The sequence below is a fragment of the Cordyceps fumosorosea genome (genome assembly GCF_001636725.1).
Source record: "Cordyceps fumosorosea ARSEF 2679 chromosome Unknown scaffold_1, whole genome shotgun sequence".
NCBI classification, from domain to species: domain Eukaryota; kingdom Fungi; phylum Ascomycota; class Sordariomycetes; order Hypocreales; family Cordycipitaceae; genus Cordyceps; species Cordyceps fumosorosea.
The window spans coordinates 2,288,997-2,316,743 of NW_017387301.1; the positions used below are offsets into that span (position 1 = coordinate 2,288,997).

Below are 27,747 nucleotides of genomic sequence, written 5' to 3' on the forward strand. Positions count from 1 at the left end.
AATAAATCGCGGAAATGGGGCGAGCGCCTCTCCTCCTTACTCCCCTTGCTCACATCTTCTTCATCAGCACCAGATTTGGCCTCGGCCAGCATTCGGCGAAAGCCAGTTGCTGCTCTCTCGGAAGACGCAAAAGTCTCCCCTACCACAACACCGCCCCCTCCGCCCTATAAAGAATACGATTCGAGGCACTCGCCGCCCGTCATCCCTCTCGAACTTCCTCTCACTGCTGACTCCGCGCGATCCTTGTCATCGCTTCCCCTGTCCGGAGGCGAGCCTTTCTTTGCCAACAGCAACATTTTCTCCTCTCCAGAAACCCTCCTGCCGCAGAGCGCCACCATGCCTGCACTCGGAACCGAAATTCCGCACAGCGTGCTCGGCATCGATGACCAGCCTCAAATAGCCAGCGCTACAGCGTTCGCTGCTCAGTCTAGTGCTGAATTTCAGCTCTCACCACATGAAGAAGCCTCATCTCAAGATCCTCCTTCACGAAATGACTCTCCAGACGGGGAGACTGGCGATCTTCGTGGCCCACGGAAGCTGCGGAAGAGCTCAGACAGCCTGAAGCGACCGCGCGCAAACTCATACCAAGCTGGTCCCTCGATCCCGGTGCCTGGTATCAGAGCCAGTGCAACTATGCCCCTCTCCGAGCCGCGGGGCCGAAGCGTTTCGTCGCATCCAACACTCTCAGTAACGGAAATAGGCGCACCACCAGCCATGCCACCGCCTCCTGTTCCTCGACCAGTCTCACGAGGACCCTCGCCAAAGAGCGCAAATCAAAGCCCAAATCGAGGCCGACTTCGTAAGAGCTGGATGCCTGGTGGCCGATCAAGATCAAACTCTGGCGACGTTTCTTCACCGAATGCCAAGATGCAAGCTTGGATCATGACTGAAGAGACCACCTCTGAATATAATCCCTCGCTTCTAAAGAACGCTGAAAAGGTAAAGTATCGTAGGATGGCGAAGCGATGGCTTGACACTAACTTTGGCCCTACTAGGTCCCTGAGTTGTGGAATGAAAGCGGTGATGTGCTCGTCTACCTATATCCTAGAAGTAGTGGCCGTGGGCCTAGCTTCAAGGTGCCTGAATTCACCATCAGCTCGTCATATCTCTTCAACGAGTTGCTAGCTTCAGAAATGGCTGCAGCGATCGGCCATCCCCGTTCCAGGAGCTTCGGTGGCAGAGATAGCTTGTCCGTTGACGATGCCAGTCGCATGCAGTCCCCGCCGACAGCCTCATCTGAGGATTATTCGGGTGAACTAAAATTGTACCTGCCGGTAGCGCGTCCTTCGGCTTCAACACATTTAGTCGCGCCCGGTCAAGGCGGTGATAATGAACAGGATCGCCTGATAGCCATCCGCAACTTGTTTGCCTTCCTTACTGGTCAGCCTCTAGTTGGTACCAAGACACGACCAACTGTCTTCCTTGCCTTTTTGGAGATCGCGGAACTTTTGGAGGAGTACAGCTTCGCTGGATTTGATGGAACAGGGTTCGGCAATGCTGTTGATATGAGCTTCAGCTTCTATTGCGACCATCTGGGTTTATCTGACTGCAGACACAGCCGCGAAAAGACTGTCGAGGCACTCATTCTGGGCGAGCGCATGAGAAACATTGAGCTGTACAATGAAGCATTTGCTCATGCTGCTGGCAAATACTCTGCCATTATCGATCTTCGTCTTCCACTATTCGACAAAGTCTCTCCAAGCACTCGGCAGCGTCTTGAACGCGCCCACATTGACCTGGTGAACCGCCAACAAAATGTCAACGATTATCTTGAACAGTTCGAGTTCCCATCGATTTTTGCAGGCATCGCAAATTCGACGTCAATCACCGAGATGCGGAATATCAGATTCAAACTTTGGCGGAATTCGTTCACCCGAATGCGATCGTTCATGCTCAGCTACTACAAATCTACGTTTGGCAGTTGGCCTCCCAAGGCCAGCAGCAAGAAGAACCCTTTCATGGAGAGCGGCTTGAACCGATTGGTTTTAAAAATGCTCTACTCAGATATGTGTGCTCTGTACGACTTGCTCGTGGATAGAACCGACTTGACCTCTAGAGTCATCGACCATACACCGGAGCTGTCGTCCGATCCCGACAAGATTACAAGATCGGCGATTAGAAATATCATGTCTGAGTACGATCGTTCAAGACCGCCTGTTCTGCCGCCAATTCCATTCGACTTGCCTCAGCTGCCGACGGTTCAAGCTATTCATGAAACGTACGCCAACCTGTCCGCCAAGGATCAAGCCAAATTCGACAAGAAGCTCAAGGAGCACGAGTTGCTTCTCATTTTGAACAAGGCCTACAACTATGATACCAACAGCATCAAACTCCCATTCCTCGACCAGTTCAAGGAATTCGAGAGCCGAGAAGCAAAGGGCAAGATGAAGCAGGACCTTGTTGACCAGCGAATTGGCTACTGGATTTTCCTCTATGCCGTCCTTCAGTCACTCCCTATGCTAGTTGTGGATGCGCCCGGCCTCAAGCACACCGAGGGAACGGAGTACTTCTTGTGCCAGCCTCCTATGGGCCAACCCCCATGGGCGGAAGATGGCCAGGTCCGCAAGATGTGGTACGAGGTAGCTGGCGGTGGTGGCGTAGTCGAGCTGTCGGCAGACGCTGTTATGTACAGTGTGGAAGCCACATATCACCGAAGCCATTGCTGGCTTGCGGCCAAGCAATGGGAAGGGTTGGATGGGGACGATCGGCCACCGCCGGAGGCAGTCATGTCACCTCTAGAACCGCCACGAGCGATTTTCGAGGGTGGCGACGGCATCCTCGGAAACCAGTCTCAAGTTGCTGGTCCCAGCACGCCATCGCCGCCTCTCGGAACACCTCCACTGACAGGCGGCCCCCGCAACCTCTCGCCAGGCCGTGCCCGTGCAAACAGTGCATACCGGTCGAGCATCCTCATCGGCCTGGAGCCTCTGGCTATGGATCCGCCTGCCAGCCTCTTCGGCCCACATCAGAGAAGCAGCTCGCTTGGCCCGCGCCCCCAGAGTGCCTTTATGGGTAGCCGCAGCGTGTCTGGTTCTAACCTCATTGGCATGATGCCGCCAAGAACAGGCACACCCAACACAGTGGCGGCCACTTCTGGAGCTACGTTTGACGATATTCTTGCGGGAGGCAAGGACGAGAAGCCTAAAGGGAAGGAGAAGGAGAAGAAGCCCGCGAAAAAGAAGGGTTTCTTTTTCTGATGCAAGACGACTGCATTTTTTTTCATTTCTTGACTATTTCTGTTTTAGTACTGGGATTTTGGACATATCATTCATCTTTTGGAATATACAGCATACAACATAGCAGATATGGCACTTTGACTCGGATCATAAACTGGCATCTATTATTAATTAGGTAGTGCAATTTTAAATTAATATGGCCGAAACGAATCCGACTTATAGTTGGGAAGGCCATGCTCTCCACCCATAGCATCTTTCCATATAGGCATCTGGCACTCGGTGAGGCTAAAAAGCTTAATGACGAAACAACAGCAACCGGTGCCGTCTATTATGAGCTATTAAAATACAGAAAAATTATGGTAGTGGTATCTTGGCCAATAAAACTGGATAGGAAATGTGCGTTCGTGCAAGGTTTTGGTCCACCCCATGCACATGCAGAGCGTGGTTCGTATTCACTCTGCGGGGACTCTTTTCTTTGACTGGCCCTTCTCTTTCTTGATGGTGTCGTCGTCAGCTTTTACATAACGACTCATTCTCCTCCTCAGTCGAGCCGAGGACGAACCCACCGTCCGCGCTCCGTGTGCCACCAAGTCTCCTTCTCCTTCCTGTCCGCGACGACCACGCCCTCGCGCCAGTTCCAGCTCCCGGTGCACCCAGCCGCCGCCACGCCGCCGCCAGCCTCGTCATCCCCGTCGCACGACGGGAGCTCGCCGCCGGGGCTCGTGAGGTGCGAGACGTCGACGAGGCCGCCGCGGGCGTCGGTCGCGCCCGGATCGGGCGACAGGCAGTAGCGGATGGGGCTGCCGACGGTGCCGACGTAGCCGGCGAGGCCAAAGTCGTCGACCAGCAGGCCCTCTTGGGAGTGCACCTGGACGCGGAAGCGGTGGCGCGGCCGCGCGTCGTCCAGGCGGGCTTGGGCGGCGATACGAGCGGCGCGGAGGTCCGTGGCGTGGGGCTCGTGCGGGGCCGCGGCCCCGAACGGGTCCGAGGAGGAAGATGGTAGCGAGGGCGCGGTCGCGGACTTGGGCAGCTTGGACGGGTGATGTCCGAAGAAGCCGCCGCTGCCGCTGCCGCCGCCGCTGCTCACGCTGGCCGACCGCCCGTGGCTGCTGCCGCAGCGCCCGCCGTTGGCCCAGATGCGGTCCGCCGACGTGGCGACCACCTCGAGCGGCCGGCAGAGTTGCTGGAAGATGCCGCCCGGGTCGCTCGGGGCGCGCAGCGCTCGCAACGCGGGGAACCCGCCGGCCTCGACGCTGCGCGCCAGTATGTCGTCCGCGTCGCTGACCTCGCCCGTGCCGGCCGCCACGTCCCAGTGCAGGCGCACCAGCGTGCGACTCGCCAGGTACGGCATCATCCACAGCGCAAACGCCCCGCCGCCATCCGCATCCTCCGAGGGCATCAGCGGCGCAAAGTCCTGCACGACCGCGAGGTCCTCCAGGCGCGGCAGGTGCGAGAGCAGCCTCGCGAGCGCCGGGAGGGACGTCAGCGGCGCGTGGCGCAGGCGCAGCACGCGCAGGCCGCGGCTGTTGGGCCGGGTCGCGAACGCGGACAGCCCGCGGGAGCTGACTCCCGGCACGTGCGAGAGGGTGAGCGAGCGCAGCTCGGGCAGGGCGAGCAGCGCGGCGTCGGAGAAGGCGTCGGCGGGCAGGCCGCACAGGTGCAGGTGGCGCAGGCCGGGGAGGCAGGTGAGCGCGCGCTGCAGCAGCGTGGCGGGCGCGAGGGGCGCGCCGGGCAGGCAGTGCACGGACAGGCTGGTCAGCGAAGTCCAGGCGCGGTGGCAGCCGAGGAAGGCGGTCTCCTGCGCGGCGTCGAGGGGCGGCGGCGGTGCCGGGGGCAGCATCGCGGCGAGCGCGGAGGCGAAGACGCCGTTGCCGCCGCCGCGGCGCGAGGACGAGGGGTCCGGCTTAGACGGCGAGCGGCCGCCGGTGGTGGTCGTGGTCGGCCCGATGCGCCAGTTCATCGTCTTCAGCTTCGTCCGCGTTGACAAGGCGTGCGTGATGCGGTCGAACCGGCCGTGCTCGTACGCAGCGACCGCCGGGCCCGCCAGCACCTCCAAGTTCGGGCAGGCCATGACCAGCGCCGCGACGCGACTCTCGTACGCCTCCCGCGGCGACATCCCGCCCGCCGCCGCGGGCTTGTCGTCGCAGGTCTCGCCGGTGGGCGCGGGCACGCGCAGGGAGCGGACGGTCGCGGCGAGGCCCGGGTTGGCGCGGAGGGTGCGCCGCAGCAGCGTCATGCGGCAGCCCTGGGCGAGGCGGAAGCGCTTGCGGTGCGCGGCGGAGTCGGGCCCGACGAGCTGCACGTCGCGGTAGAGCGCGGCGCGGGCGGGCGCGGACCACCGGCGGGAGGCGAGGCTGAGGCTGCAGAGGTCGCGCGCCCAGCAGGTCGCGCAGCTGCGGGGGCCGCCACCGGAGGAGGATGAGGGTGACGGGGGGTCGAGGTGCAGGGCCTGGAGCCACTCGAGGATGACATCGAGCACCTCGCCGGGGAGCGTGCCGAAGAGCTCGTTGGGGGACGTCGGTGCGGGCCTCTGCCGGGGGCGGGGGATCAGGGACGTGGTGGGCGAGCCGGCGGTGGTTGGTGACTGGTACGGGGCCGTGTAGTGCTGCGGTGAAGGCGGCGTCTCGTAGGAAGAGGAGGAAGTTCTCGTAGGTACGAAGGAACTGTCGCGTGCGTGGGACGTAGATATCTTGCGTGGGCGGTTGAGCGGCCTCGGCGTCTGCCCTCGGCGGCCGGCTGCTGTGGTGGTGGTAGTCATGACTGTGGTAGTTGTAGATGGCACGCTGGTGGTGGTGGTTGCGGTGGTTGCGGTGCTCGTGCTGGCCATGGCGGCGGTGCCCCGAGAAGTCTGCAGTCCGGGGTACATGGGATACGCCGAAAGGGGAAGCCCGGTGTTGAGCGGCGGGAGCTGCGGGGGCTGCGACCGGGCGAGCGACGGCGCTGGTCCGGCAGACGACAACGAGGAGCGTTTCTCGACGCGCGTGTCCTCGTCGACGTCGTTCTGAAGATGCAGTGCGAATGTGCTGCTGTTGCGTGCAGGAGAGAAGGAGGACAAGGAGGACAAAGGGGAACGGTAATTGTTGGTCGTGTTAGCGCCGCCGCTGGCGTATTCAAGGACCGGGGCAAGCTCCGGGATCGTCTCAAAGGCGGGCGGGTGCATGGGCCTCACAGCCAGCAGCGTGGCCGGGTTCATTTTGGAGTGCGTCAGGGGGTCCGAACAGGGAAGGTCGTCGCTAGTAGACACGCAGAGTGGTAGTTATACGTTGAGAAGGGGTCTGGCCTCTACTGGTAGGCAAAGAGGAGAGGCAGGGTTCTCGGCGACCGACTTGGCAAGGCGGCTCGGTGATTACGCTGAGATGAGAAGTGGTTCTTCCGTGGTTCAATCTGTGAGAACGTGGTCGTGGGGTTCGGTTGTATAGACTTCGAAAGAGGGACTTTGTAAGTCGCAAGTAGTTGTGCTTGGAACCGGCCGTGTCGGTACCTGGACAACAAGTAGAGGGCACTATCAACGCAAGAGTGGTTACAGAAAGAGAAGATGAATCAGATGTCTGTTGCGGGAAACTCGAATGTTAAGACTGGCCAACTGACCGACTGACTGACTGAGCAGTTTATTGGTGGTGGTTGCGCCAGAGCAGGGGAAATTGCCGAGTCGCAGGGGCCAAATCTAGAAAGGGGATCCAAGTCAAGCAGATTCATTAGTGTGGCCGCATTCCTTCAACTAGTATATTACCACTGGTACGAATACTTGCTTGCTAACTAGTTAGTTACAGGTAGTTAGCAAACCAGACGAGACATTGGCAAGGGTATTGCTGAGCCTCTTGTGTCAAGGCTGCCGCGGGTAAACCAACATTGCGGCAGCCTTGAAGCAAGTACGTTGGCCGTAAGTGACTAGATGATGTGCTTCATGTTTTTCTACCTCTATAAACCTCTCGCGAAGAAGACCAGTCCGAGACAGTATCAGCAATTGGCAACACTCAGCCCCAGACATTGGTTTTGTCCTTGCAGGCGACTCCTCATGACAGCAAACTAGCATCGTTCGTCATATGTTCGGTTTCACTGTCAATAATCAAAGAGACACAAAACTTCCAATGAGGCCAAAGATCTCCTTGGCAGATGGACGTCTAATAGTGATGGGCGGCAGTCGCAAGCATTTACGTGTCAGTTAGTGGCTGATTCCCACAGAAACGTGGACCAGCCAGCACCAAGCCCTTGGCTATAAACCTTGCCCTTTCTTGTTACATGGTTTTCGCTACTAATTATAAGTGACGTGGGAGATGGAGATCAGGTCCCAGCGTCAGCGTGGAGAGACTCCTCGTCAAAAAACTGCCATGACATGGGATTAATTCTCTGACAAAGCACGAGACAAGTCTCTGACTAGTTATTTACCTCATAACAAATCTGACGATTGATTCTTTCTACGTGGAGTTTGGGACTCTCACCGGATAGTCTCACCGGACACTGCCTCCCGAGTCCTGTCTGTCCTCATGCACACGAGCCACCACCAGACGATCTTTTGCTTGGCCAATACGGGGCGGAGGGGGGCCTTGGAAAAGTTCAAAAGAAGCAGTGATGGACATGGATTTCCAGGGGTCCTGGGCTCGGGCTTGGGAAAACATGACCTATATCCACCCTGGGAAGGGGGAGCTGGAATGCACGTTTTCGACCAGGTGACTACTGGATGGCCTCCTTTAACAATATCTAGATCTCGATGCCATGGCAGGTTTCTTCAAAGTCAAAAGGGCTGGTGGGTGATGGGAAACAATTGAAGAAATAAATTTGAAAAAAAGGAGCTGCGGATGCGTGGCGCCAAGGGAAATACAGAGACATCATTCAAGGGACAGACAGGGGCAAGCAGCGGGGGGCCGAAAACGTTTGCTCGCATGCATGTCAGGCGCCGTTTGTAAAATATGCAGAGAAGAAGAAAAAAGAAAAGAAAAAGAGGAAAAAAAGAAGCAATTATGGATGAGTCTGCGAGCTGACAAGCCGCCGTCAGCTTCCGCGACCAAGACTTCTTTCTTGGTCCTGTTGCAGCACCAGCCAGCACCTGCGCCCGCGTCCGCAGCGGACAAGAGTCTTGGAAGGTGGCTGGCTTGCTGCGTCATCAATTTTTGTTTGAAAAAAAAAAAATTGGAAGAATGAAGAAGAAGAAGAATGAGATTGATTGCAAATAACAAGACCAGTACGTCTCTCCCGCCGACGACAAAACGACGGTGGCTGTACTGCATATCAGAGACCCGGTGCTGCTCCCCAGTACGAGTTACTATCTCGAACTATGCAGAACCAACAGTTTCAAGGACAAAACGGGAACTCGACACCAACTTCTGCTACGACAAAACTATCAATCCCCAAATCATCTCTTCTTTTCCCTTCTAAAGGGTTGGTTCATCCGTTGCCCGCCCTGTGTCCCCCCTTGCGTCGTCTCCCCCGCGCGGCCCCCTTGACAGTGGGAGTCGTCTCCCGCCATGATCCCGTCTTTTGTAGGATTAATTGCAGCAGTCAATAGTGGATTGACTTCATATTCTTCTTCCGCGTCATTATTCAAGGAGAGAAAAATTAAACAAATCGTTGAAACAGTCAGCATGGTAGAAAAATGCCAAGTACAAAAATTTCAATCATGACCGTCCCAACGCCTTTCTATGATGGTAGCACTGTATTTTCACACAATTTCTGACTTCCTTGCATGTTTCCTCCTCTTCCTGAAAATATTTTCACAAGTTCTTCTCTCGTGTTCGAGGTTGACATCTGCGCCCTCTACAGACCACCGCGCTCATGCTGCTGACGATCCATCTCGTCGCGGAACGCGTTGCGGCCGCCCGTGGTGCCCTGCTGCTGGAAGCTGTCGTGCACCGGCGACTCCGCCAGGCTGTCCAGGCTATCGCGGCGACCGCCTCTTCCTCCCTGCTGCGCCGGGGCATCGCGATACGCGGGGCCGTCGTCCGGGAAGCCGTTGCCCAGCTGGATATCGTGGTCGGCATCCGTCGTCGCCGCAGCGCCGCCAAACATGCGCCGGCGACGCTCCGCACGCCCCGAGTAGCCCCCGCGGCCGCCCTTGCGCGGGATGATGTCGCCGAGGTGGATGCGGCGCGTCTTCCTGTTCCACAGGCACAGGCCGACGACGAGCAGCAGGATGGTGCCGAAGACGACCGGCAGGGCGATGGCGAGCGCGCCGGGCGTGTTGATGCGGCTGGGCGCCTTGGCGGGGAACTTGAAGCGCGCGACGTGCAGCGGGTAGGCGGCGGTGACGTCGTCCGGGTCGCCGATGGTGGCGTTGAGGCGGCGCTGCAGCGTGACGGTGATGTTGTTGGTGTCGTGGCCGTCGAGGAGCGCGTCGGTGACGTCGAGCGGGAAGTAGCCCTGCTTGGCCGGCACCTGGACGTGCTCAAAGTCGGACAGGAACACCCACTCGTTGGTGGTGCGGTTCTGCTGCTTGACCTGCACGGTGAGGGCGTAGGACTCGTTGAGCTTGCTGGCGTAGTGTTCGGGGTCCCAGGTGACTAAATGACAATCCGGTTAGACGAAGCGTTCGGGATCAGCGGGGGACGAGCAGCAAACGCACGGTAGTAGACGTTGCCCGGCTCGAGGGTCGAGTTGGCGCGGGGCCGGCAAAAGGGCGAGACGCTGCTGTCCTTGCCGGAGCAGAGCGAGAAGGCGCCGGTGCCCTTCTTGTTGCTGGCGGTCGGGTTCGGGGGGTCGCCGGTGGTGGTGGTGGGCTCGCCGAGGGTGGTGAAGGAGAAGACGGAGCCGGTAAGGCTGGACGGCGCGGCGTCCTTGAGGCTCGACTTGCCCTCGCCGTCGGTCGTCCACTTCGGCGTGAACGTCGTGGCCGAGGGGTCCTCGTTGACGCTGACCCAGGGATCGAGCTCGCCGGCGGGATCGCGACGCTGCAGGACGGGAGCCGGGGTGATGCCGGGCGGTGGTGGTGCGGCCACGGCGGCCGATGCGGCGCCGCAGAGGGCAATGGCGCCGACAATGGCAGAGGACAGCATAATTGATGGACGGGATGGAAGAAGAAGAAGAGGAGGGAGGAGGAAGGGGGAAAATGACGCGTGGGAAGCAGAAGGGGAGAGAAGAAGCCGTGTCTTGTTATTGACGATGTGCGCAATGGGCACACTGCTGATAATTTTTTATGGGGCGCTTGGACCTGGAGCTAATACGGGGGTGAAACGAATTCCGTCCCTGATTATCCGGGTTGTTTAAACGAGGGAGAGATTTACTGAAGAAAAGAGAAAATATATTTCAAAATCAAGAAGAAAAAGAAATCTACTTGAGGAAAAATCTCTTCTCGTAAAAGTCCGGAATGAGCGAGATCGAGGCATCCCGCGCCTCCCGGCGTGAGCGGCTTTTTTCCCATCGACTTTTTCCCTTCCCCAGTTTTGGCCGCCACATCCATCCATCCATCCATCCACTCATCCCTCTGCTTACTCGACAAAAAGGGGATATTACTGAGGATTAGAAGCTAGACTAGCCTTATTATTCCGCAGGGGTATCCGTCGCCCTGCCAGATGGCCTCGGCGGCGTCGGCGAATGACGTCGGCCGGAATCGTGGTTAGGTGAGGCAGAATGGTATGGTACAAGTATCGCGTGTTGCGTGAAGCATACACGACACGAGTGGTAGAGCATCCAGGATACACCCCGAGGTTTTATTTTAAGTATTAGAGTTTTGTGTAATTTTTGAACAAAATATCTCGGTGATATGCTCGAGTTGCCCGACGTCTCGCAACCACAGTCACCCACAATGAGACCCTGCCTACATACTCAAAGAAAAGGACTTTTAGGGAATCATATTGTCCATTTTCGATATCCTACATGCAGTAACTTATAGCCTGTTTCAACTAATCATTTCATTATGGGCAGCTGAGAGCACATCTAGTGTCGCCTGCCACGCTGCCAAGCCCTGACTTAGACTAGCGATAAAGACTCATACGTATTCTTATTTATTTATTAAAAAGATAAGGCCTAGGAAGAATGAGGCCTTGTAGAGAACTAATCAAACTCTCTTACTTTCAAAAAACCCTTACTACTATAAACGATCGACCATCTCTCTACTCATCCCCCGCGTCCAGCCCGATGCTCGTACAGACATCCCCATACACTTCCAGGCAGTGATCCAGCCGATCCCTCACCAGCCTGATCCTCGCCGGCATCTCCTCGCCCAGCGGCAGGAAAAACTCCCCCTCATGACCCTTCCCCGCGCCCTCCCCCATCGCCACCTCGAAGATGCGCCGCGCCGCCTTGTCCTTGTCCCCGCGCGGCACCATCCTCCCATCCCTCATCACTCCCACCGTCCCCTCCGCCACGCTGCCCTCATAGTCCCCCGGCAGCCGCCTGCTTCCCGCCTTCGCCGCCTCCGGCATGTTTGTGTTGAGCGAGCCGAGATGCACCGTCAGCGTGCGCACGTTGAACGCGGCGACCTCCTTGGCCAGCACCTTGATCATTGCTTTTTTTTTTTTTTTTTCTCCCGGCCCTCCAGCGCCGCGCCGGAGCTCACGTGCACCACCACGCCGAACCTCCGCGCGCGCATCCGCGGCACCGCCGCGCGCACCAGCCGAAACGGCCCGAAATAGAGCAGCTCCGTCTGCGCGCGCACCTCCTCCTCCGTAAACGCCTCCGCGACCGAGTGCACCGACGCCGCCGCGCAGCTCACCAGCACGTCCACCTCCAAGCCCTCCTCGTCCTCCAGCGTCTGGAGGACCGCGCCGCAGTCTGGGTCCGTCACGTCGAGGCGCGCCCAGCGCCCGCCGGCGCGCTCGACCTCGGCGACGAGCGCGGGGGTGCTCTCGGGGCAGCGCGAGGTGGCGACGAGCTGGTGGCCGCGGGTGAGGACGTGTCGGGCGAGAGCGAGGCCGAGGCCGGAGGAGCACCCGGTGATGAGCCACCGCAGCGGCCGCGAGGGCGTGGTGAAGGTCCCGGGCGACATGCCAGAGGCGGCTTGCGACATGGTGAAGGGTTGTAATAGTATGCAGTGTAAATAACACGGTACAAGATGCTAGTTGCAAGTTCAAGGTGCCTGGGCTCAGTGCCGCCTCGACGGCGTCATGGACATGTATAGTTCGCTATGTCCTAAGTCCGGCATATCCCCGCATCAGTAAAACGAGGACTGGGGGGGGGGACGAGCCGGTTTGAACTTTTTCCAACAGTCCTTTCTGTCATTCCACATGCCTATTACGTCTTGTACGATTCACCCTTCGCACCAGCTCAGCAATGCTGTCGGCCCATGCAGAAGCAAGTACAAACTGGGGCGAGCTGTATGCAAACCCGCGTTCCTTACAACTAGTGAGGTATGCTAACGCGATCGTCATTGTACAAGTCCAATTACATGAAAAAGTCTTACCTACTCATACGTGTACATGAATTGGCTCAACGGACCCAGATACGGCTTAAAGTCCGCATCGTCGGCGCTCTCACATACTCCACAAGGTCGCTGGGCTACGACGAGACCCTAAGATGAAGTGAGCTTTTTGCACTTGCAAGTGAAGCACATGGAACAAGATAAGCACAATATATAATTAACTGGGATATTCTATGGTTCCCGTCGCTTTCTATAGTCAAATGTGGGTATTCCTGCGTTATGAAAAAGTCTCCAGGTCCTCGCTGCAAATATCTCTCCGAATCCAGCATAGGCTAACGACGCGTACCGGTTGTCCAACCACGCTGCGTCTAAGTCGTCATGGATCTCGGTGTTTCTTCCTTCCATTCCGGAATCTCTGCTGCGATCATGTAATGATTACCTAGAACCAACTGTCTCTGTTTCCAACTCGCTCTGCGCTGACCTCCCGACGGCCCTTACTTAGACCGAAGATTGCGACATGTTACCCTTCCCTTTGGGGTTTCGGATTGCTTTGTATGATGGGCCCGAATCCAAAGTATCCCTGTCGGAGTCGGACTCGACGCTGGTGCTGCTCTGGCTCTGCGACAACTATTCTGCGCCGGTCGTCGGTTGCTGGTTCGACGACAGCGGCAGCATCGGTACTGTCGTCTCAGACAGTAGGCTCTCTGGGGGGATCCCATCCCCGGAATCGTCAGCCGGATCCCCCGTCGACTGCATCACCGGCTGTCCCTGCGCCTCCTGTTCTTCCTTCTCGGCCTGCTCCTTCTCCTCTCCCTTCTCGTCGTCGGCATCGTCTGCATCGTCAGGCGCCGCAGCCCGGGCTTGCCTCCTCATCAACCACCTCGTATCCGCAACCACCGCCGCCTCCGCCGCCCTCCTCCCCATCATCTCCACCTCCCCCGGCGGCACCGGCGGTACCGGCATCCGAAACCTCCTAAAGTTCTCAATCTCATAATTCCACTGCCGTCTGCGCTGGAAGAAGTCTTGAATCTGGTCTTCGGTCATCGGCACGCCGCCACCCTGGCTCCTTGACAGCGTGCGCAGGCGCTGCTTCTTCTGTTGGGAGAGGTACGGCCGCAAGGATGGGCACTCTCGCAGCCGCGGGCACCGGCCAAGCGGGGCCTCCCGGTCGCGGTGATGCTGCACGTCGCCGCCGCACGCCGGCGGCTCGTCCGCGCGCCGGCTCACCCGCGGGCGATCCTCCCAGTTGCCCTGTTCAAAGACGACTTTCTGGTACCGCGCCCAAAAGTGATCGCACTCCTCCCACAGGAAGAAGTAGCGGGCGCCGCAGTACAGGCAGATAAAGAACACCGGCCGACACATGATGATGAGGGAGGAAGAGGATGGGGGGTGGCCCGCGCCCTGACTCTGGGTGATGATGTGTGCGTACTCCTCGGAGGAGGGGTGAAGCCGGGCTCTGTGGGCCGGGACCAGCCCTTTGTTCGCCGGATTTTGACGCTGGAGAGGTCCGATTTGTACGATTATTTTGTCGTCGTCGTCGTCGATGCTGTTTCTCCTATAAAACGATCCACCGATCGCGGGCAAACGCCACGTGCTGGATGTTCCGTCCAGACCGGGGAGGGCTGTTTGTTCACTCTATAAATAAATGCTTGTAAAACATAATTCAGCCAATACAAAGGACCCGGGAGCAGTTGTGATATTGAGGGAGAGAAATGCGCAATGGTTGTGGAGGTTGATGGAGGAGGGCAGCAGCAGCAGCAGCAGCAGCAGCAGCAACAACCAACCGACAAACCACCCGCTTTGCACCTGCCACCAGCCAGCCGATTAACACGCCACAGCAACTGCAACACAAGCTGAGAGCCGTCTAGGCGTTTGCTTGCTTCCGTCTTGTCCTCCTCACCTAGTTATTCCCCCTTTCCATAGGTACCTAGGAAAAAGAAAAGCACGACGAAGATGCAAGCTTCCGAATTTACCGCTTCGTCACACATGTTGGACAAAGAGCATCGAACAGTCAGCAAGAGGGCGAGCGGGCGTCGCCGTCCGTATCAGCCCCCTCCCCCTCTCCCATGCCAAGGGTTGTACAAGACTTCGGGTCCCGGAACAAGTCACACAGGGAAGGGGGGCACTGTTGTTGTTGCTCCTGTTAGCGAGAACTGCGCCGGAACATCCTATCATCGCTCCCAGACAGGGGGGGTTTGGTCAAACATGCTTCTTTTTCCCGTTGAGTGTGTGTTATATACAATCAGTTGTCTACATGATCACCGCCCCAAACAATAAACCTATAAAAAGCAGAAACAGAAAATAGAAACTGAGAAAACGCCGTGTAGATGAAGCGAACACAATGTATGTATCCTTCTTTCAACCAATGAGGTACGAGTCTCGCCCCTTCCCTTTATGCCTTCTTTCCCTTCTTGGCCTTCTTTCTTGACGACTTGTCGCCAAACGTCTCCTCGTACACCTCACTCGCCGTCGTCGCGCCAGCCGCCTTGCGCTTCGCCTTGCCCGACTTGACGCTCACCACGCCCCCCGGCCCGGCCTTGCCGCTCTGCACCTGCTTCTCGGCCTCCTCCCACGCCGGCGCGTCGCCGTCGATGGCGTACTGGTCCAGCGGCAGCGAGTCGATCATCTCGCGCTGCTTCTTGCGCAGCTGCTGCAGCGCCTCGCTGCCGCCCTCGGCCAGCTCGTCGTCCAGCGACGTCGTCAGCGGCGCGTACTTGTCGCCGACGGCCGCCGCCTCGTCCTCGTCGTGCGCCGCGCTCGCGTCCGCGCGGCTCACCCCCACCTGCTGCGCCCGCGGCATCTCCGCGTCCACGGCCGCCGACACGAGCCCCGCAAAGTGCGTCGTCACCTTGCGCAGGATCTTGATGAACATGGCCATCAGCTGCGGTGCCGGCACCGTCAGGTCCCGCGACGCCGCCTCAAAGTCCTTGCGTTGCAGGCCCATGGCCATCAGGATGCCCTGCTGGATGCCCGTCAGGTTCACTCCCTGCTTGAGCTTGCCGTTGAAGTAGAGGTGGGCAATCGTGGGCAGCAGGTCCAGGATCACGTGGTAGTCAAGCATGTTGTTGGCGTACGACTCCAAACGCTTCAGGTCAAACGGCGACATGAAACGGTCCAGCTCCTCCTTGCTAAGGGGCGCGGTCTTGGTGCCGTCAAGCTTGGCGCCTTGGGCGGCAGCCTCGTCAATGCTGAGAGCCATTTGCACGTTGAAGGTGCGGAACTGGTAGGACAGGAGCGAGGCAAATCGCCGCTGGAAATCCTGTGTGAATGCACCGAGCCAGCTCCCATCATCCGCCGACTCCAAAGGCCGCAGCATGACGCAGGTGTGCTCACCAGTCAGATCGTTGGCCGTCTGACGCAGGTATACAGGGGAAAACAAAGACCGCTTCCAAAACTTTTGCAGCTCCTTGGTAAGACCGTAGCTTACACCAATGTAGTCCAACTTCTCCGGCCGCTTCTGCGCCAACGCCGTAAACAAGGCCGGCATCTTGTCGCGTACGGTAATCTTGTCTTCCAACAGTGTCGTCTTTGAAAGCTCAGCATCTGTAGCTCTGCTGACTCGGTCTTCCATGGCCTGGTCCTCATCCTCCGACAGGTTGGCGAACTTGCCCTCGTAGTAGTTGATGAGCAGCTCCAGCGCCTTGGAGCCGTAGCCTTGGGACATGTATTCGGGGTTGGTGGCAATCCGCACAATACGCGCGCCAGATAGCGTAGCGAAATTCTCGTCTTGAAACTGCTGGCTGACGAGCCATGGGATAAGATCGCCGTGTGGTCTTTGGCCACGGCTCAAACTGTTCAGCACACTCTCTCGGCTAATCTTACCCTCCAGGGCGACCTGGATTACGCACAGAGGCTCGGGCAGCCTGCCAACCTGGTCGGATCGAGGACCAGTCAGAACGAAGAGCTCGTGTGCGGGCGCGTCACTCATCAGCTGCAGGTCGTCGGGCGTGTTCTTGTAGTGGCTGGCCACGTACAGCGCAACCATTTGCTGGAGGAAGGCCTCAGAGACCTGATGAAAAGAGAAGAGAGCATCGCGGTTAATGTTCCAGAGCTCGCACTGGGAGGGATCCGGGGATCCGGCCTTGACCTTGGGCAGCTGAGCGTCAAGACATAGCAGCTTGTTGAGCCACTTCTCAACACCGTCACCTTGGGCGTAACGGATAGGTTCGGAAAGCGTAATCTCACGCAGTTTACGGCCAGCCTGGAATTCCTCTCCCTTGGCCGCACGTCCAGTAGCGCGATCCGCAATCTCAGTATCGGCACCGCCGGCAGAAGCGGTGCGCGACTGCTCACGCAGCTGCTTAATGAGCTTCAGCGATAGGGAACGGCCGGTACCTTCGTAACCGTTGATGGTCGAGGCCATGAAGACTAGATAAGGACCCATCAGCTTGCGAACAAGCGGCAGCGGGATAGCAGCAGCCTCGTCGATGACAACCAACTCGGCCTGTCCGAGAACGTGGGCGTCCTGCGGGCGAATATACTGGATCGTCTGACGGTGCTGGCGGTGGATGTTGACACGAACGATAGCCTTGTTGAAGTCGGGGTTCGTGCTCTGGATGATGGAGTAGTCGGCGTGGTCGGCGTAGCCCAGGGCGTCGAAGCCCTTGAATACAAACTCAAACAGCGTCTTCAAGTTCTCCGGCGATGGCGACGTGATGAAGATGTTGCTGTAACCGTAGGCCACCGCCGCGGCAACCGCGACGCCGAGCGCCGCCGACTTGCCGCGTCCTCTGGCAGCCGTCAGCGCCACCGTGCTGCGCAGAGTCTTCTCGGCGATGGCGTCGACAAAGGTGAGGAGGGCCTTGGCCTGATCGACGGTACGGGCGAGGTTGACGAGGGCGCCGACGGGCTGGCGGTCCTGCACGTCCTCCTTGACGGCCGCGAGCTCGCGCTGCGCGGGCGTCGTGCTCTCGTCGCGGTCCGGCGGCGGCAGCGCCTTGACGTCCTTGCCGCCCGAGATGGGCAGCACGTTGAGCTCGTCGTCGATGACGAGGCACGACTCGCAGCCGCCGAGCGAGAGCAGAAAACGCTCGTTGAAGCGCGCGACGACGTCGGCGTGGGCCTCGGTGCGATACCGCGAGTGCACGTCCATAGACAGGTTGTAGAGCTGGCGCAGCGAGTTCATGCCCTTGAGCAGCAGGATGACCAGACCGCCACCCTCCACCGTCTCGATGGTGCGCGCAAGGATGTTGGGCGTAACGGCCTCAAAGTCTTGCAAGATGCACATGCCGTAGGTGTTGCCAAGGATCTTGTCCGTCTCCTTGTAGTAGGTGTAGCGAATGTTGTGTAGCGAGATGAACAGCTCGAACGGGTCTTCGTCGTTGACTTCGCGGATTCCTCGTTTTATTTCCTTCTTGATCTTGGCCTCGCGCTTCTTTCTGTGACTGCAATGGTATATGAATTAGCTGAAATGAAGAGACTTGGCTGCCCGCATGGGGTGGTCGCATACCTGGTAAAGTTCAACAACTTGTTCTTGTACGCCCACAGAACCGACTTGTTCTGCTTAATATCGACGCGTGACATGATATAATGCAGTCGGACAATCACGTCCTTGCTGTGGTCGCCAACAACGACAAAGAAGCTTCTCTTCTTTTCTTGTAGGCCATTGCGAATCAAGGCGCCGATACGGGGATCGCTGTGAGGGTCAGCCTGAGCTCTTGAACGTCACAAAAATCCGTCTCCGGGCTTTTCCGGTACTCAGAAGTTATACTTACACTTGCTTGCGAGCAGACATGTTGCCGGTGTCGCCAATCTCGCGGTTGAAATCAAAAAAATAGCTGTCTGGGACGACTGGCTGGCCAAAAAATTGGGCGGACGGCAAAATCCAAAAATTTGGCGGGCTGTTGGCTTTCTGCCAGGCGGTGTGTCGCAGCGGTTCAAACTTTTTATGGGGCATTTCCAGGCGGCACCAACAGTGGTGTACTAACGATATAACCACCACACCAGAGAAACCTAGAACTGAATATTTACAGAGTCACTATGCGTTTAGACGTGCACAAAAGGACTACTCGGTAGTTTGAAATCGTTTCTATACTGCCGAAGTGCTATTGCAATGTCTATGGATGATGTAGCGCACTGTGAAAATAAACAATCGAAAACAGCCCTTGGCAGCGTGCATGGTGCAGTGCAGTCAAGACTGTCACACCAAGCACACCACTTCGTAAATCAGCCCCGGCCCGGTGGCAATGTGAGAGGGGCAAAAAAGATATTAACAAAGGGAAAATATGAATCTAATATACACGCTCGGAGTATGATGTAGCCTCCGGGTCGCCTTTACGTGCGGTCAAGCTTGCGGCGCAAGTTTCTCGTTCGCTTCATAAACTTCTTGTACTTGTGCTTCTTCATTTTGAGCTTGCGCTGGCGCTTGACGCTGATGGCCTCCATGGTCTCGCCGGCGCGGCGGGCGCGGGCCTCGTCGAAGCGCAGCTGGCGCTGGGCGAGCCGCTCAACGAAGCTGCGCGGCTGGTTCTCGTTGACGATGCGGGGGCTGTGGGCAACGATGCGGATCTGGCCGTCGGCCTCGGTGGACTCCTCAATGGTGAACATGGCCTTGTAGACGCGGTGCTGGGGGTTCTCCTCGGCCGCAGCCGCCTCGGCGTCGGCCGCAGCAGCCACGCCGCTCGTCTCGCCCTCGGCGCCGGCGGGCTGGGCCTGCGGGAGGGGCGGCGGGCGAAAGGGCAGGAAGTCGCCCGACATGGTGTCGACCTGCAAGTAGACGCTAGATTCGGAGCCGTCGGCGTTGCGGACCTCGAGGCGCTGCATGCCGTTTTGCAACTGCTCCTCCTGGCCGCCGATCGTCATCTGGGCCATGGGGCCCTCGAGCTGGTCGATGGTGTCGGACAGGGTCGACATGGTCTCGGAGATGCGGCTAGCCTTGGAGCGAGCCGCAAAAATGGAGGCAAAGTGCTCGTCGGTAACGGTTCGCGGCATCGTCTGCGTGATGGAGATGGGGCGGTGAAGCGAGAAGAAGCTCGAGAGGCCGAGGGCTAGTCATCAGTCAGTATAAAAGACTACGCACATAGATACGGATGAGCGGGTGCCGAATTTGGAGAGTAGAACAATGTGGCTTCACTCATGTGCTTTCCGGCACTCGCATCTTTCGCGGCGTACCTTCGTGGGACATGTGGTGCGTGGCAGGAACGCTTGGCAGCTTCTTGAAAGAGGCATCGCGGGCTGACGCCTCCTTGCTCTTTCGTTTCCTCTTGTCGCCCGTGGCTTTGCCATCAGGGCGTGATGAAGAGGCGGGGACAGACTGGCCGGCCGAGAACTCGCTGGAGCCGTTGTCGGAGCGCGAGGGCTTGGACGAGGAGAAGCGACGCTGGTGGCCGCGCATGACGACGGGGATCGAGGCACAGGCAGCCGCAGCGGCCCTGGGAGCCGCAGCCGCTGCGAGGCCAGCAGCCGCCGGTGGCGCCGAGGAGACGACGCGACGCACCGAGGACGGCAACATGGCGACGGGAGTCGTAGGTAGGTAGACTCAAAGATCAAAAGCGGCGGTCGGGATCGAGGTGGTGGCGTAGGGAATGACGAGGAGGGAGGGGGTGATCTCAGGAATCTGCGTCAGTAGAGATCTCGATGGCGGCGCGATGCGATTTGTGGCAGTCTTGTATCGAAAACGAGGACAAAATCGATCGATGGGTTATCAGTCACAGAAAGGCTGGTGCAACTGGCTGCGGTCGAAAAGTCGGGTGAGGGGGTGGCCTAAGGCAGCGATCGACAGTGGGCCAACAAATTAGCCGCCAACGTTGAAGGTCACCTGGCCTGATACGTACACAGCTACCCGGGAAGCTGAAGACGACTTGAAGATAAGGGAAGAATTCTTGAATGCAAGGGTACTGATAAATGAGGGATGAGATCAAACGGAGCTGAATCATGCTTTTTTTCCATTCAGAATGATATTTGCCTTCCTCTTTTCTCTTTTTACAGTTGTCTTGGATTTTTACAACTTCATAGCCCAGGCAACGCCAACATGTCCCGGCTACGTATCTCAATCACCGTGGACATTAGCGCTGGCCGAATACTGTAGGGTGACAGAATACTGGACTAGCAGAAGCACCCTAACCCTGGGCTCGCTCAGCGGGATGCTGCAAATTCCGAGGATCAGGTGTTGATGGGATGGGTTCTCCAGCCTGGGATTAGAAACTACGAGTTCAGCTGCAGTCTTGCTGCGAGGGTCACCGCATAAAAAAGTGACACGAGGACAAATTTGCATTTCCACTAATGATACTATAACCCATGATTCTAACCATGTAGGTTGTAAACAGCTGTAGGTTTTAGGATTTTTTAGAGAAGAGACGGCAAATTGAACGACATTCGAACTCAGAAAACAAGGGGTATTCGAAAACTCAGCACAAAGACAAGATCAGTGGGGTATCGTGAACGAAGCAGTCTCATTTCAAACAATGGCTCCCGGGGTATAGTTGACATTGGAGTTGGTGTACTCGGGCATCTTTACTCCAACAAAGCCGAAGTCTCGTCAACAGGCGTCAGCGCCTTTTTGCTAATCTTCTTGGGCCGAACGTCGATGGTCTCAGGCTCGATAGGGTAGCCGGGAATGCCATGGTCGTCTTCGTCTTCCGAGTGATATGACTGTGCGCCGTCGGTAAAGACCGGGGCATAGGACGACGAACTCTTCTTCTGGAAGAAGCGCGACCAGGGCATCGTGGGTCGTTCGGGCCAAAGGCCGTGGCTGCAGTTGGGGCAGTCCGAGTCGATGGCGCGCGAGGCGGCCCATTTTATGTGACCGTGGATGGCGAGGCCGTCCCAGAGCGCGGCAAAGGCGAGGGCAACATGCGATATGCTGCCCGGGGGGAAGAGAAGGGTTTTGGTTAGCCGCCAGAGCGTTGTCAACGACGCTGTTTTGGTCGCTCCCTTTTTGCAACTTACAAGCTCAACATGAGGGGAATGGTGGCATAGGCGGCCAGCATACTGAGCGCAGCCGAGTTGCTCGAGGACCTCCACGTGTAGACCAGGACAACCATAATGGCCGTGGCGATAGCAATGTCAAAGGCGAATACGAGAAACGGGTGGGTGAGCGTCTCGCTAAGGGAATCGACCTCGTGAATGCCCTCCTCGACGGCGCCTTCGACGGCGTCCATGATGCCACCGCGACCGTCTTCGCCGTCAGCGTCAGAGCGCTCTTTGCTCTTGCGGCGGAGGAGCCATATTCCCGCGACGGTGGAGAGAGACTGGGGGATAAGGCCGGCCACGGGCACGAGGTGCTTGGACATGAAGCCGTGGGCGAGCAGCATGGGGAGGGCCGGGATGAAGGCGATCCAGGTGAGCGTCCGGAAGAGCTTGCCATAGCGCGCCTCGAGGGACGCCCAGCTGTTGGCGCCGGTCATGGCGAGCGGCGTGTGATTATCGGCGTACGTGTATCAATTTTTGCTCGCTGGGGATGGAGTTAATATGCGATGGCGATATGCAGTGTATGCGCGGCGGGATGATGAAAGAGGCGAGCCAGGACAATCCACCGTCGATCCTGCTTCTAGGACGAGTCAAGAAATCCGTGGCATGCTACCTGGCGGGTCAGTCAGGTAGTTGCTACTTGCTAGCTTCCTCGAGCGAGTCTCTCGTGGCCAGGGGAGGCGGCAAGAGCCAGGGCCACGCATGGCTGCCCCTGGCCGTGAGTGGTGGCTTTGTTTTGTTTGTTTGCGCATGGGTTGTCCCGAGCTACTCCTCAGGCACCAGGGTCCAGGGGCAATACCTGTTCAAAATTCTGGGGATAGAAAAAAAGGCAAAAGTTATTACTATTCAGGAACAAGGTGTTGTGGCAGCAAGCTTTTTTTTCCGGGAGTCCATTTTAGGCAATCCCAGCCAGTGATGTGATGCGGGTTGTTGTTGGCCCCAAGATTAAGATTCTGGCGATTGCCGCTTGCTGGTGGAGGCGGAGCTACCAGATCGGGAGTTGGGATGGTTGGTGCCTGAGCTTCAGTTACGTAGCTAGAAACGTTTAGGAAAATGGCAGGAAATGATACAGAAAATTACCATACAGTTAAAATTTCTGTTTTAAATTTCTGAATATTTTCCCATCTACTTCTTTGCCGTGCTGACCCCAAGCCCTCCCTCCACACTCAGTCAGCAGCCAACACCCTTCTGTTAGCGGCCCCAGGCTTGGAAATTTTTAATATGGGGATGTCTGGCGGACCTGGGAAAGAATGCCGAAACAGGGTCAAAACGCTGCCTCAACTTGTCTATCGGGTGCTTTCCTCTCTCATCCTTCCTGTCATTGAACATTCAACATCATCTTCTCTTCAATTTCTCCTTTGTGGCATTTCCGTTACCCAGCGTACTCGCCTCTCATTGCCATCGTTGCGCCTCCGACTCACCTTGTTGTCCCTTCTTTTCTCCCACTCCATTCACTTCATCGTCCTCTCTCTCCGCCGATATCGCCTCCCCAACCAACCCATTTGCGCGGCCACGATTCTCCTTCTCCTATCAAACAACAGCCTCTTCTTCTTCTCCCCTTTCCCTTACACATAAATTCACATTCACCATGGTTGTCTCACTTCTCCGATGGTATGTCACCCCTTCCTCCCTGCCCTCCTGACCACGGGCTCACGCAGACCTTTCTCTCACAGGTACAACGCCCGCCTCGCCGCGCGGCCTCTTCTCACACAAAGCATCACCACCGCTGTGCTATTCGCCACCGGTGACATTACCGCCCAGCAGCTCGTTGACCAGCGCGGCCTGGAAAAGCACGACTTTGCCCGCACTGGCCGCATGGCTCTGTACGGAGGTGGTAAGTTTGTCTGTCCTCTGTTATGATATCACCGTCCGCTGGCCCAGGAAGCAACGGGATGCAAAAAGAGGGGGCAAAAGCTAACATGTCACACAAACAGTCGTCTTTGGACCTGCCGCCACCACCTGGTTCAACTTCCTCGCCCGCCGCGTCACCTTCACCAACAAGCGCGTCGAGACCCTCGCCCGCGTCTGCGTCGACCAGTCCGTCTTCGCACCCACCATGATCGGCGTCTTCCTCAGCAGCATGGCCACCATGGAGGGCGCCTCAGCCTCCGAGCGCCTCGAGAAGACCTGGTGGCCCGCCCTCCGCACCAACTGGATGGTCTGGCCCTTTGTCCAGACCATCAACTTTGCCTTCCTCCCGCTCCAGTACCGCGTGCTCTTTGCCAACATCATCTCCATCGGCTGGAACAGCTACTTGAGCTGGGTCAACAGCAAGTAATCCTTTTGCGCCCAATCTTTTCACTCTCATAAATTTCAGCAGGGGAGCAAACAAGCCGTGCGTTGGAGGCGCCCGCAAACAATAGACTATTTATTGTAATAATAGAAGCATATAGACTCGGAATGTTAGAGTGCTCATATCATCGATTCTGTATTTGGTTTGCTTCGTCTCTGCACTTTTGGCACCGTACACAATTTATCGTCATATCATCATCATCATCGTCATCGTTAGTGTATACATTATTGCAGCATCCACAACATCTTCGTATTCTCTACTATACTTCCGTCTCAATGTCGGCCTTTTGCTTCACCTCATGCGCAAAGATACCCGACACCCCATCCTCCACTCTACCAAACTTATTCTTCACCCACTTAGCCGTGCGCGGAATCTTCCACTGCATGATGCCCCGGTGCTGACGGTGCAGTGTCTTTGCCTTCTTCTTATAGTCGCGCACCTGGTCCAGCATGCTCTGCTTATCCGAGACGCTGCCGTCCGGCACCGCGTCCGGCACCGCGTCCTTTCCCGAGCTCTCCTTGCGCCCATGGCGGCGGTGCTGGCTTTTGGCGTCGTCATTCTCCGAGTCGTTGTCTGCCCCCTCGTCGTCTGACGAATCTGCGTCGACGCCGGCATTGTCCGCATCCACGATGCCGGCATCCTTCTCCAAGTCTGTCTGGAGGATATCGCGCGCGGTGTCGATGACTTCCACCACCTGCCGCAAATGCTCGCTGCCGTTGGCCCAGCTTGTGTGTGCGCTTCCCATGCCTGCCCATAGTGTCAGGCGCAGCTTCAGGGTGCCCATCTTCTCGCCACACGTCTCTAGGCAGTTAGAAATGGCACGTTTGTAGTCGCCTTTCCAAATTGTGAGGTCAATCTCCTGCTCCTCCTCATCGGGAATATCCTTAAGCCAGAGTACGCAAAATGCAGCGATACTCTCACCTAGGAGACGTCGGCCATCAACGAACGTAATAGAGAAACAGCTGCTATATCGCTGGTGCAGCGCTAGAGCGACATGCTTGCTCGATTTCGTCGCCCAAACGGCATGACCATCTTCCATAGCAGATGGATACATCTTCCCGGTGCTGATATTCGACTGGAAACGGAGCTTGCAACCGCGCAACACTTCCGGTACGTCCGTGCCAATGGCCTTGTGGCGAATATCCAGGGTGCCGTACTGCCAGCCTAACAAATTTCGAGGCGCTTGGAGTGATACGCTTCGCCACACGAGAGAGATGCGGATACGGCCGTTACCGATGCCTCCGGAAATAGGCCACCATCCCATGACCTGTGAGCGTTGCCGGAAGACCTGGGCAAGTGGCAGATGCACAATACCTAGCAAAGGATCATCTTCGTGAAGTCGAGCGTCGCGAACGGAGACATAGACCTCGCAGTCACGCCAATCCCGGATGAAGCGTTCACATCCCGCGTTGAAGAAAGGCTTGCTATTTTGCGGCTTCACGCGAGACTTGAACGTTTTGCGATGGTTAATAACGATGGTACAGTACGAAGAGGGAAGGCCTTCTCCGGTCTCCTCTTCATCATCGCTGGCACTGCCAAACCTGGACTTGGTCTCTTTGCTGAGCTTCTTGATTTCGAGACCAGTCAGGTTATGAATCTGAATGCTAAGAAGGCCACTCGGATAGTCCTCCGGTGGTGGTGCTGAGATGATCATCTCGTCGTGCTCGATCTTGAACTCGAGCACGCGTTTCTTCTCCATATCCTCCTCATGGCGCTCCAGTGTAGTGTCTTTGAGCATGGCTTCGCGTAGCTTCCGCTCGCAGGTGCGCTCAACCTTTTTCTTTAGCTGCTCCATGTTACGAACACGCGGATCCCGCGTTTGGAGCTTGAACTGGCCGTCGAGGATCTTCGTTTTGGAAAAGTACCCGACGCTCCATTCTAGCTTGCCTGGCATATTATCTCCCGACTTGAGAGCTCGAAAACCGTCCGCACGATGGAACATCTTGCCATTTGACTCTGGGTTCTCCATGATTTCCTTCAGGCTTACTTCGATACGGCCCAGGTCATCATCGGCCGTAAATCGGTCGGAGTCCCAAAGCTGGACGCGGAGACGCTCGTCAATATTCAGTTCTTCCGGCGTTACCAGGACGAAGCATGTTTCGTCCCAACAAGGAGACATTTCCTTGAACATGATGCGGCTGCTCCAAACAACCTTGCCAAATTTTGCCCAGCCGACAGAGACGTACGGGTCCGAGCCACCTTCTCTGAAGAAAGGGATGGCCGCGTCGCCCATCTTGAAGTCGTAGCCTCGTTTAATTGTGACCATCAGAACGCCTTTTGCCAAAGTGTTTTTCTTGAAGTCTTCGCCAACCAGAATCTTTTGCAGATCAATGGTTAGGCTCTTCGGCGCAACATACTGTGCCACAGCAGCGTCGACTGATGCCTGCACGAAATTGCTAATCAACGGGACATCCATAATGTTCAGGCCACGCTGAACCAGAGGCACGCAGCTCATGGCTACCCGCGGCTGGCCCATCAGCGTCACGGTACAAAGAGAAATGAAAGGAGGGTCGGCAATAAGCTGAAGTCGAGCGCGGATAGTGCCGATAATGCCGTGTAGGTTGACCCAAACAGGAATCTTGATGTTTCCCGGCAGGTAAAATGCCACGAACAGGTGTAAGTCGTTGTTTCGGTGTTTGGCCATTCTCGAACTGGCTCGGGTTCGATAAGCAAACGAAATTTCCAAATTGACAAAGGACCCTTCTTCATCGTCCATGACGTGGGGGCCGAAAGGATTACTATCACCAGCGTCTTTCGCTTGGTCTGTTCCCCTTCTCTCTTTCTCGGAAGCATTCTTGCGGAGTGTCTCTGATGTGGCGCCGCTTGGTAGCCAGCGGATACCAAGAATACGTATTGGCTCGCTTCCTTGGCCGATATCTTCGATGCTCACCATGCGAACAATTTTGGGAATAGAGGCTTGCATGACATCTTCGAGGATATCGGTAAAGCTAGCAAATAGATCTGGATTAATAATGGGCCACAACGTACGTAGCACGGAGTTGAGCCACACGGTTCGCTCATGGGTGCTCTCGTTCGCCTCGGTCTTCATCTTTTCGCGATGCGCATGCCAGATTTCGTCTTCGAACAGTTGTCTGGTTTGCTTGGAGCTAAAGTCGCGAACAAAGATGGCAAGGTACGCCATCAAGAAGAAGCCGCCGTAGAACAGGAGCCAAGGGATGCTACCCTGTTTCGCCGAGGCAGGAAGTAGCTTGTATATCTCGTAGGCGGCGACGAGGATGATGGCGGCACCGAAGACGCCTACGGTTGCGCCTTGCCGGCTAATATGTTCGATTTCGTCTCGTAGGCCCCCGAAATCAGGCACAGGAAACTCTTTATAGAGGGCCGGATTAAAGGCTTTCTTAGCGGCGGTAGGCTCGCCCCTTGATAGTGTGGCTAAACCTGATAACGCTGACTCCGCGGACGGGCCAGGGGCCTTCTTAGTGTCTCGTGCAGAGTACTTCCCTGGACTAAGCGCCGCACCGTTAACCGCTACGCCGCCGGGGGCGACCGTGCCGGACGCATTCTTGGCACTGGTAGGCTCGTCGCCTACGGAAGTACGCCCGGCGTCGCTAAGCGTTATGTTATCGAGGGCGTCGTCGTCGAAATCTTGTATGACGATCGTCTGGTGCGTAACAGGGTCCGTAACTTCGCGTTCGCCTCGCTGCCAGCGCCGCTCTTTGTCCTTGCGGCGCCGGCGAGGGTCGGTCAGTGCGGGATCAGTCTGTGATGTATCGATCATCGGAAGATGCTGTCTGTCGTCGTCGTCTCGGCCACGGCTGCGGCTGCGGCTGCGGCTGCGGGATCTGCCCTTGCCACTGGCACTGTCGCTGAGAGCTATGCTTGGTACGCTCAGTGCCGTCGAAGGGCGCGGGCCCGGTGACAGCGTTAAGCGGCTGGGGCGCGACTCGGAGACGCCCTCATCGGGAGGCGGTGCGCCGTCATGCTGCATGGCTTCTTGCTGTCGTCGCAGTGCCAGTTCCTCGCGATATTTGGAGATTGTCGGAACTGGTCTATGCCCGCTGTATGGTTCTTCATAGCGGCGCGCGTCATCAGTGGTACCGGACATGTTGTGTGGTCATCTG

The 27,747-nt window shown here is 57.2% G+C and overlaps 10 protein-coding genes across 10 annotated transcripts; 2 read left to right on the forward strand and 8 right to left on the reverse strand.

The window, feature by feature from the left end:
• Positions 1-336: 336 nt before the first annotated feature.
• Positions 337-3,197, forward strand: ISF_00742 (hypothetical protein; the record flags this gene model as incomplete). Its single annotated transcript, XM_018844349.1, has 2 exons — positions 337-939; positions 996-3,197. The coding sequence occupies 2 exons, from the start codon at positions 337-339 to the stop codon at positions 3,195-3,197; spliced, it is 2,805 nt and encodes a 934-aa protein (XP_018708799.1).
• A 520-nt stretch (positions 3,198-3,717) lies between these two features.
• ISF_00743 (hypothetical protein) lies at positions 3,718-6,369 on the reverse strand (the record flags this gene model as incomplete). Its single annotated transcript, XM_018844350.1, has 1 exon — positions 3,718-6,369. One exon carries the CDS (start codon positions 6,367-6,369, stop codon positions 3,718-3,720), a length of 2,652 nt encoding a protein of 883 aa, XP_018708800.1.
• A 2,558-nt stretch (positions 6,370-8,927) lies between these two features.
• ISF_00744 (hypothetical protein) lies at positions 8,928-10,162 on the reverse strand (the record flags this gene model as incomplete). The annotated part of the gene is made up of 2 exons (XM_018844351.1): positions 8,928-9,670; positions 9,733-10,162. 2 exons carry the CDS (start codon positions 10,160-10,162, stop codon positions 8,928-8,930), a joined length of 1,173 nt encoding a protein of 390 aa, XP_018708801.1.
• A 1,056-nt stretch (positions 10,163-11,218) lies between these two features.
• Positions 11,219-12,114, reverse strand: ISF_00745 (NAD(P)-binding domain protein; the record flags this gene model as incomplete). The annotated part of the gene is made up of 2 exons (XM_018844352.1): positions 11,219-11,602; positions 11,665-12,114. 2 exons carry the CDS (start codon positions 12,112-12,114, stop codon positions 11,219-11,221), a joined length of 834 nt encoding a protein of 277 aa, XP_018708802.1.
• Positions 12,115-13,092: 978 nt separating this feature from the next.
• ISF_00746 (hypothetical protein) lies at positions 13,093-13,827 on the reverse strand (the record flags this gene model as incomplete). The annotated part of the gene is made up of 1 exon (XM_018844353.1): positions 13,093-13,827. The coding sequence occupies one exon, from the start codon at positions 13,825-13,827 to the stop codon at positions 13,093-13,095; it is 735 nt and encodes a 244-aa protein (XP_018708803.1).
• Positions 13,828-14,857: 1,030 nt separating this feature from the next.
• ISF_00747 (hypothetical protein) lies at positions 14,858-18,199 on the reverse strand (the record flags this gene model as incomplete). The annotated part of the gene is made up of 3 exons (XM_018844354.1): positions 14,858-17,849; positions 17,915-18,100; positions 18,180-18,199. 3 exons carry the CDS (start codon positions 18,197-18,199, stop codon positions 14,858-14,860), a joined length of 3,198 nt encoding a protein of 1,065 aa, XP_018708804.1.
• Positions 18,200-18,738: 539 nt separating this feature from the next.
• ISF_00748 (hypothetical protein) lies at positions 18,739-19,915 on the reverse strand (the record flags this gene model as incomplete). The annotated part of the gene is made up of 2 exons (XM_018844355.1): positions 18,739-19,451; positions 19,576-19,915. 2 exons carry the CDS (start codon positions 19,913-19,915, stop codon positions 18,739-18,741), a joined length of 1,053 nt encoding a protein of 350 aa, XP_018708805.1.
• A 1,001-nt stretch (positions 19,916-20,916) lies between these two features.
• Positions 20,917-21,809, reverse strand: ISF_00749 (hypothetical protein; the record flags this gene model as incomplete). The annotated part of the gene is made up of 2 exons (XM_018844356.1): positions 20,917-21,265; positions 21,352-21,809. 2 exons carry the CDS (start codon positions 21,807-21,809, stop codon positions 20,917-20,919), a joined length of 807 nt encoding a protein of 268 aa, XP_018708806.1.
• Positions 21,810-22,960: 1,151 nt separating this feature from the next.
• ISF_00750 (Mpv17/PMP22) lies at positions 22,961-23,650 on the forward strand (the record flags this gene model as incomplete). Its single annotated transcript, XM_018844357.1, has 3 exons — positions 22,961-22,983; positions 23,046-23,206; positions 23,307-23,650. The coding sequence occupies 3 exons, from the start codon at positions 22,961-22,963 to the stop codon at positions 23,648-23,650; spliced, it is 528 nt and encodes a 175-aa protein (XP_018708807.1).
• A 274-nt stretch (positions 23,651-23,924) lies between these two features.
• Positions 23,925-27,731, reverse strand: ISF_00751 (meiotically up-regulated protein; the record flags this gene model as incomplete). Its single annotated transcript, XM_018844358.1, has 1 exon — positions 23,925-27,731. The coding sequence occupies one exon, from the start codon at positions 27,729-27,731 to the stop codon at positions 23,925-23,927; it is 3,807 nt and encodes a 1,268-aa protein (XP_018708808.1).
• Between the last annotated feature and the right edge of the window lie 16 nt (positions 27,732-27,747).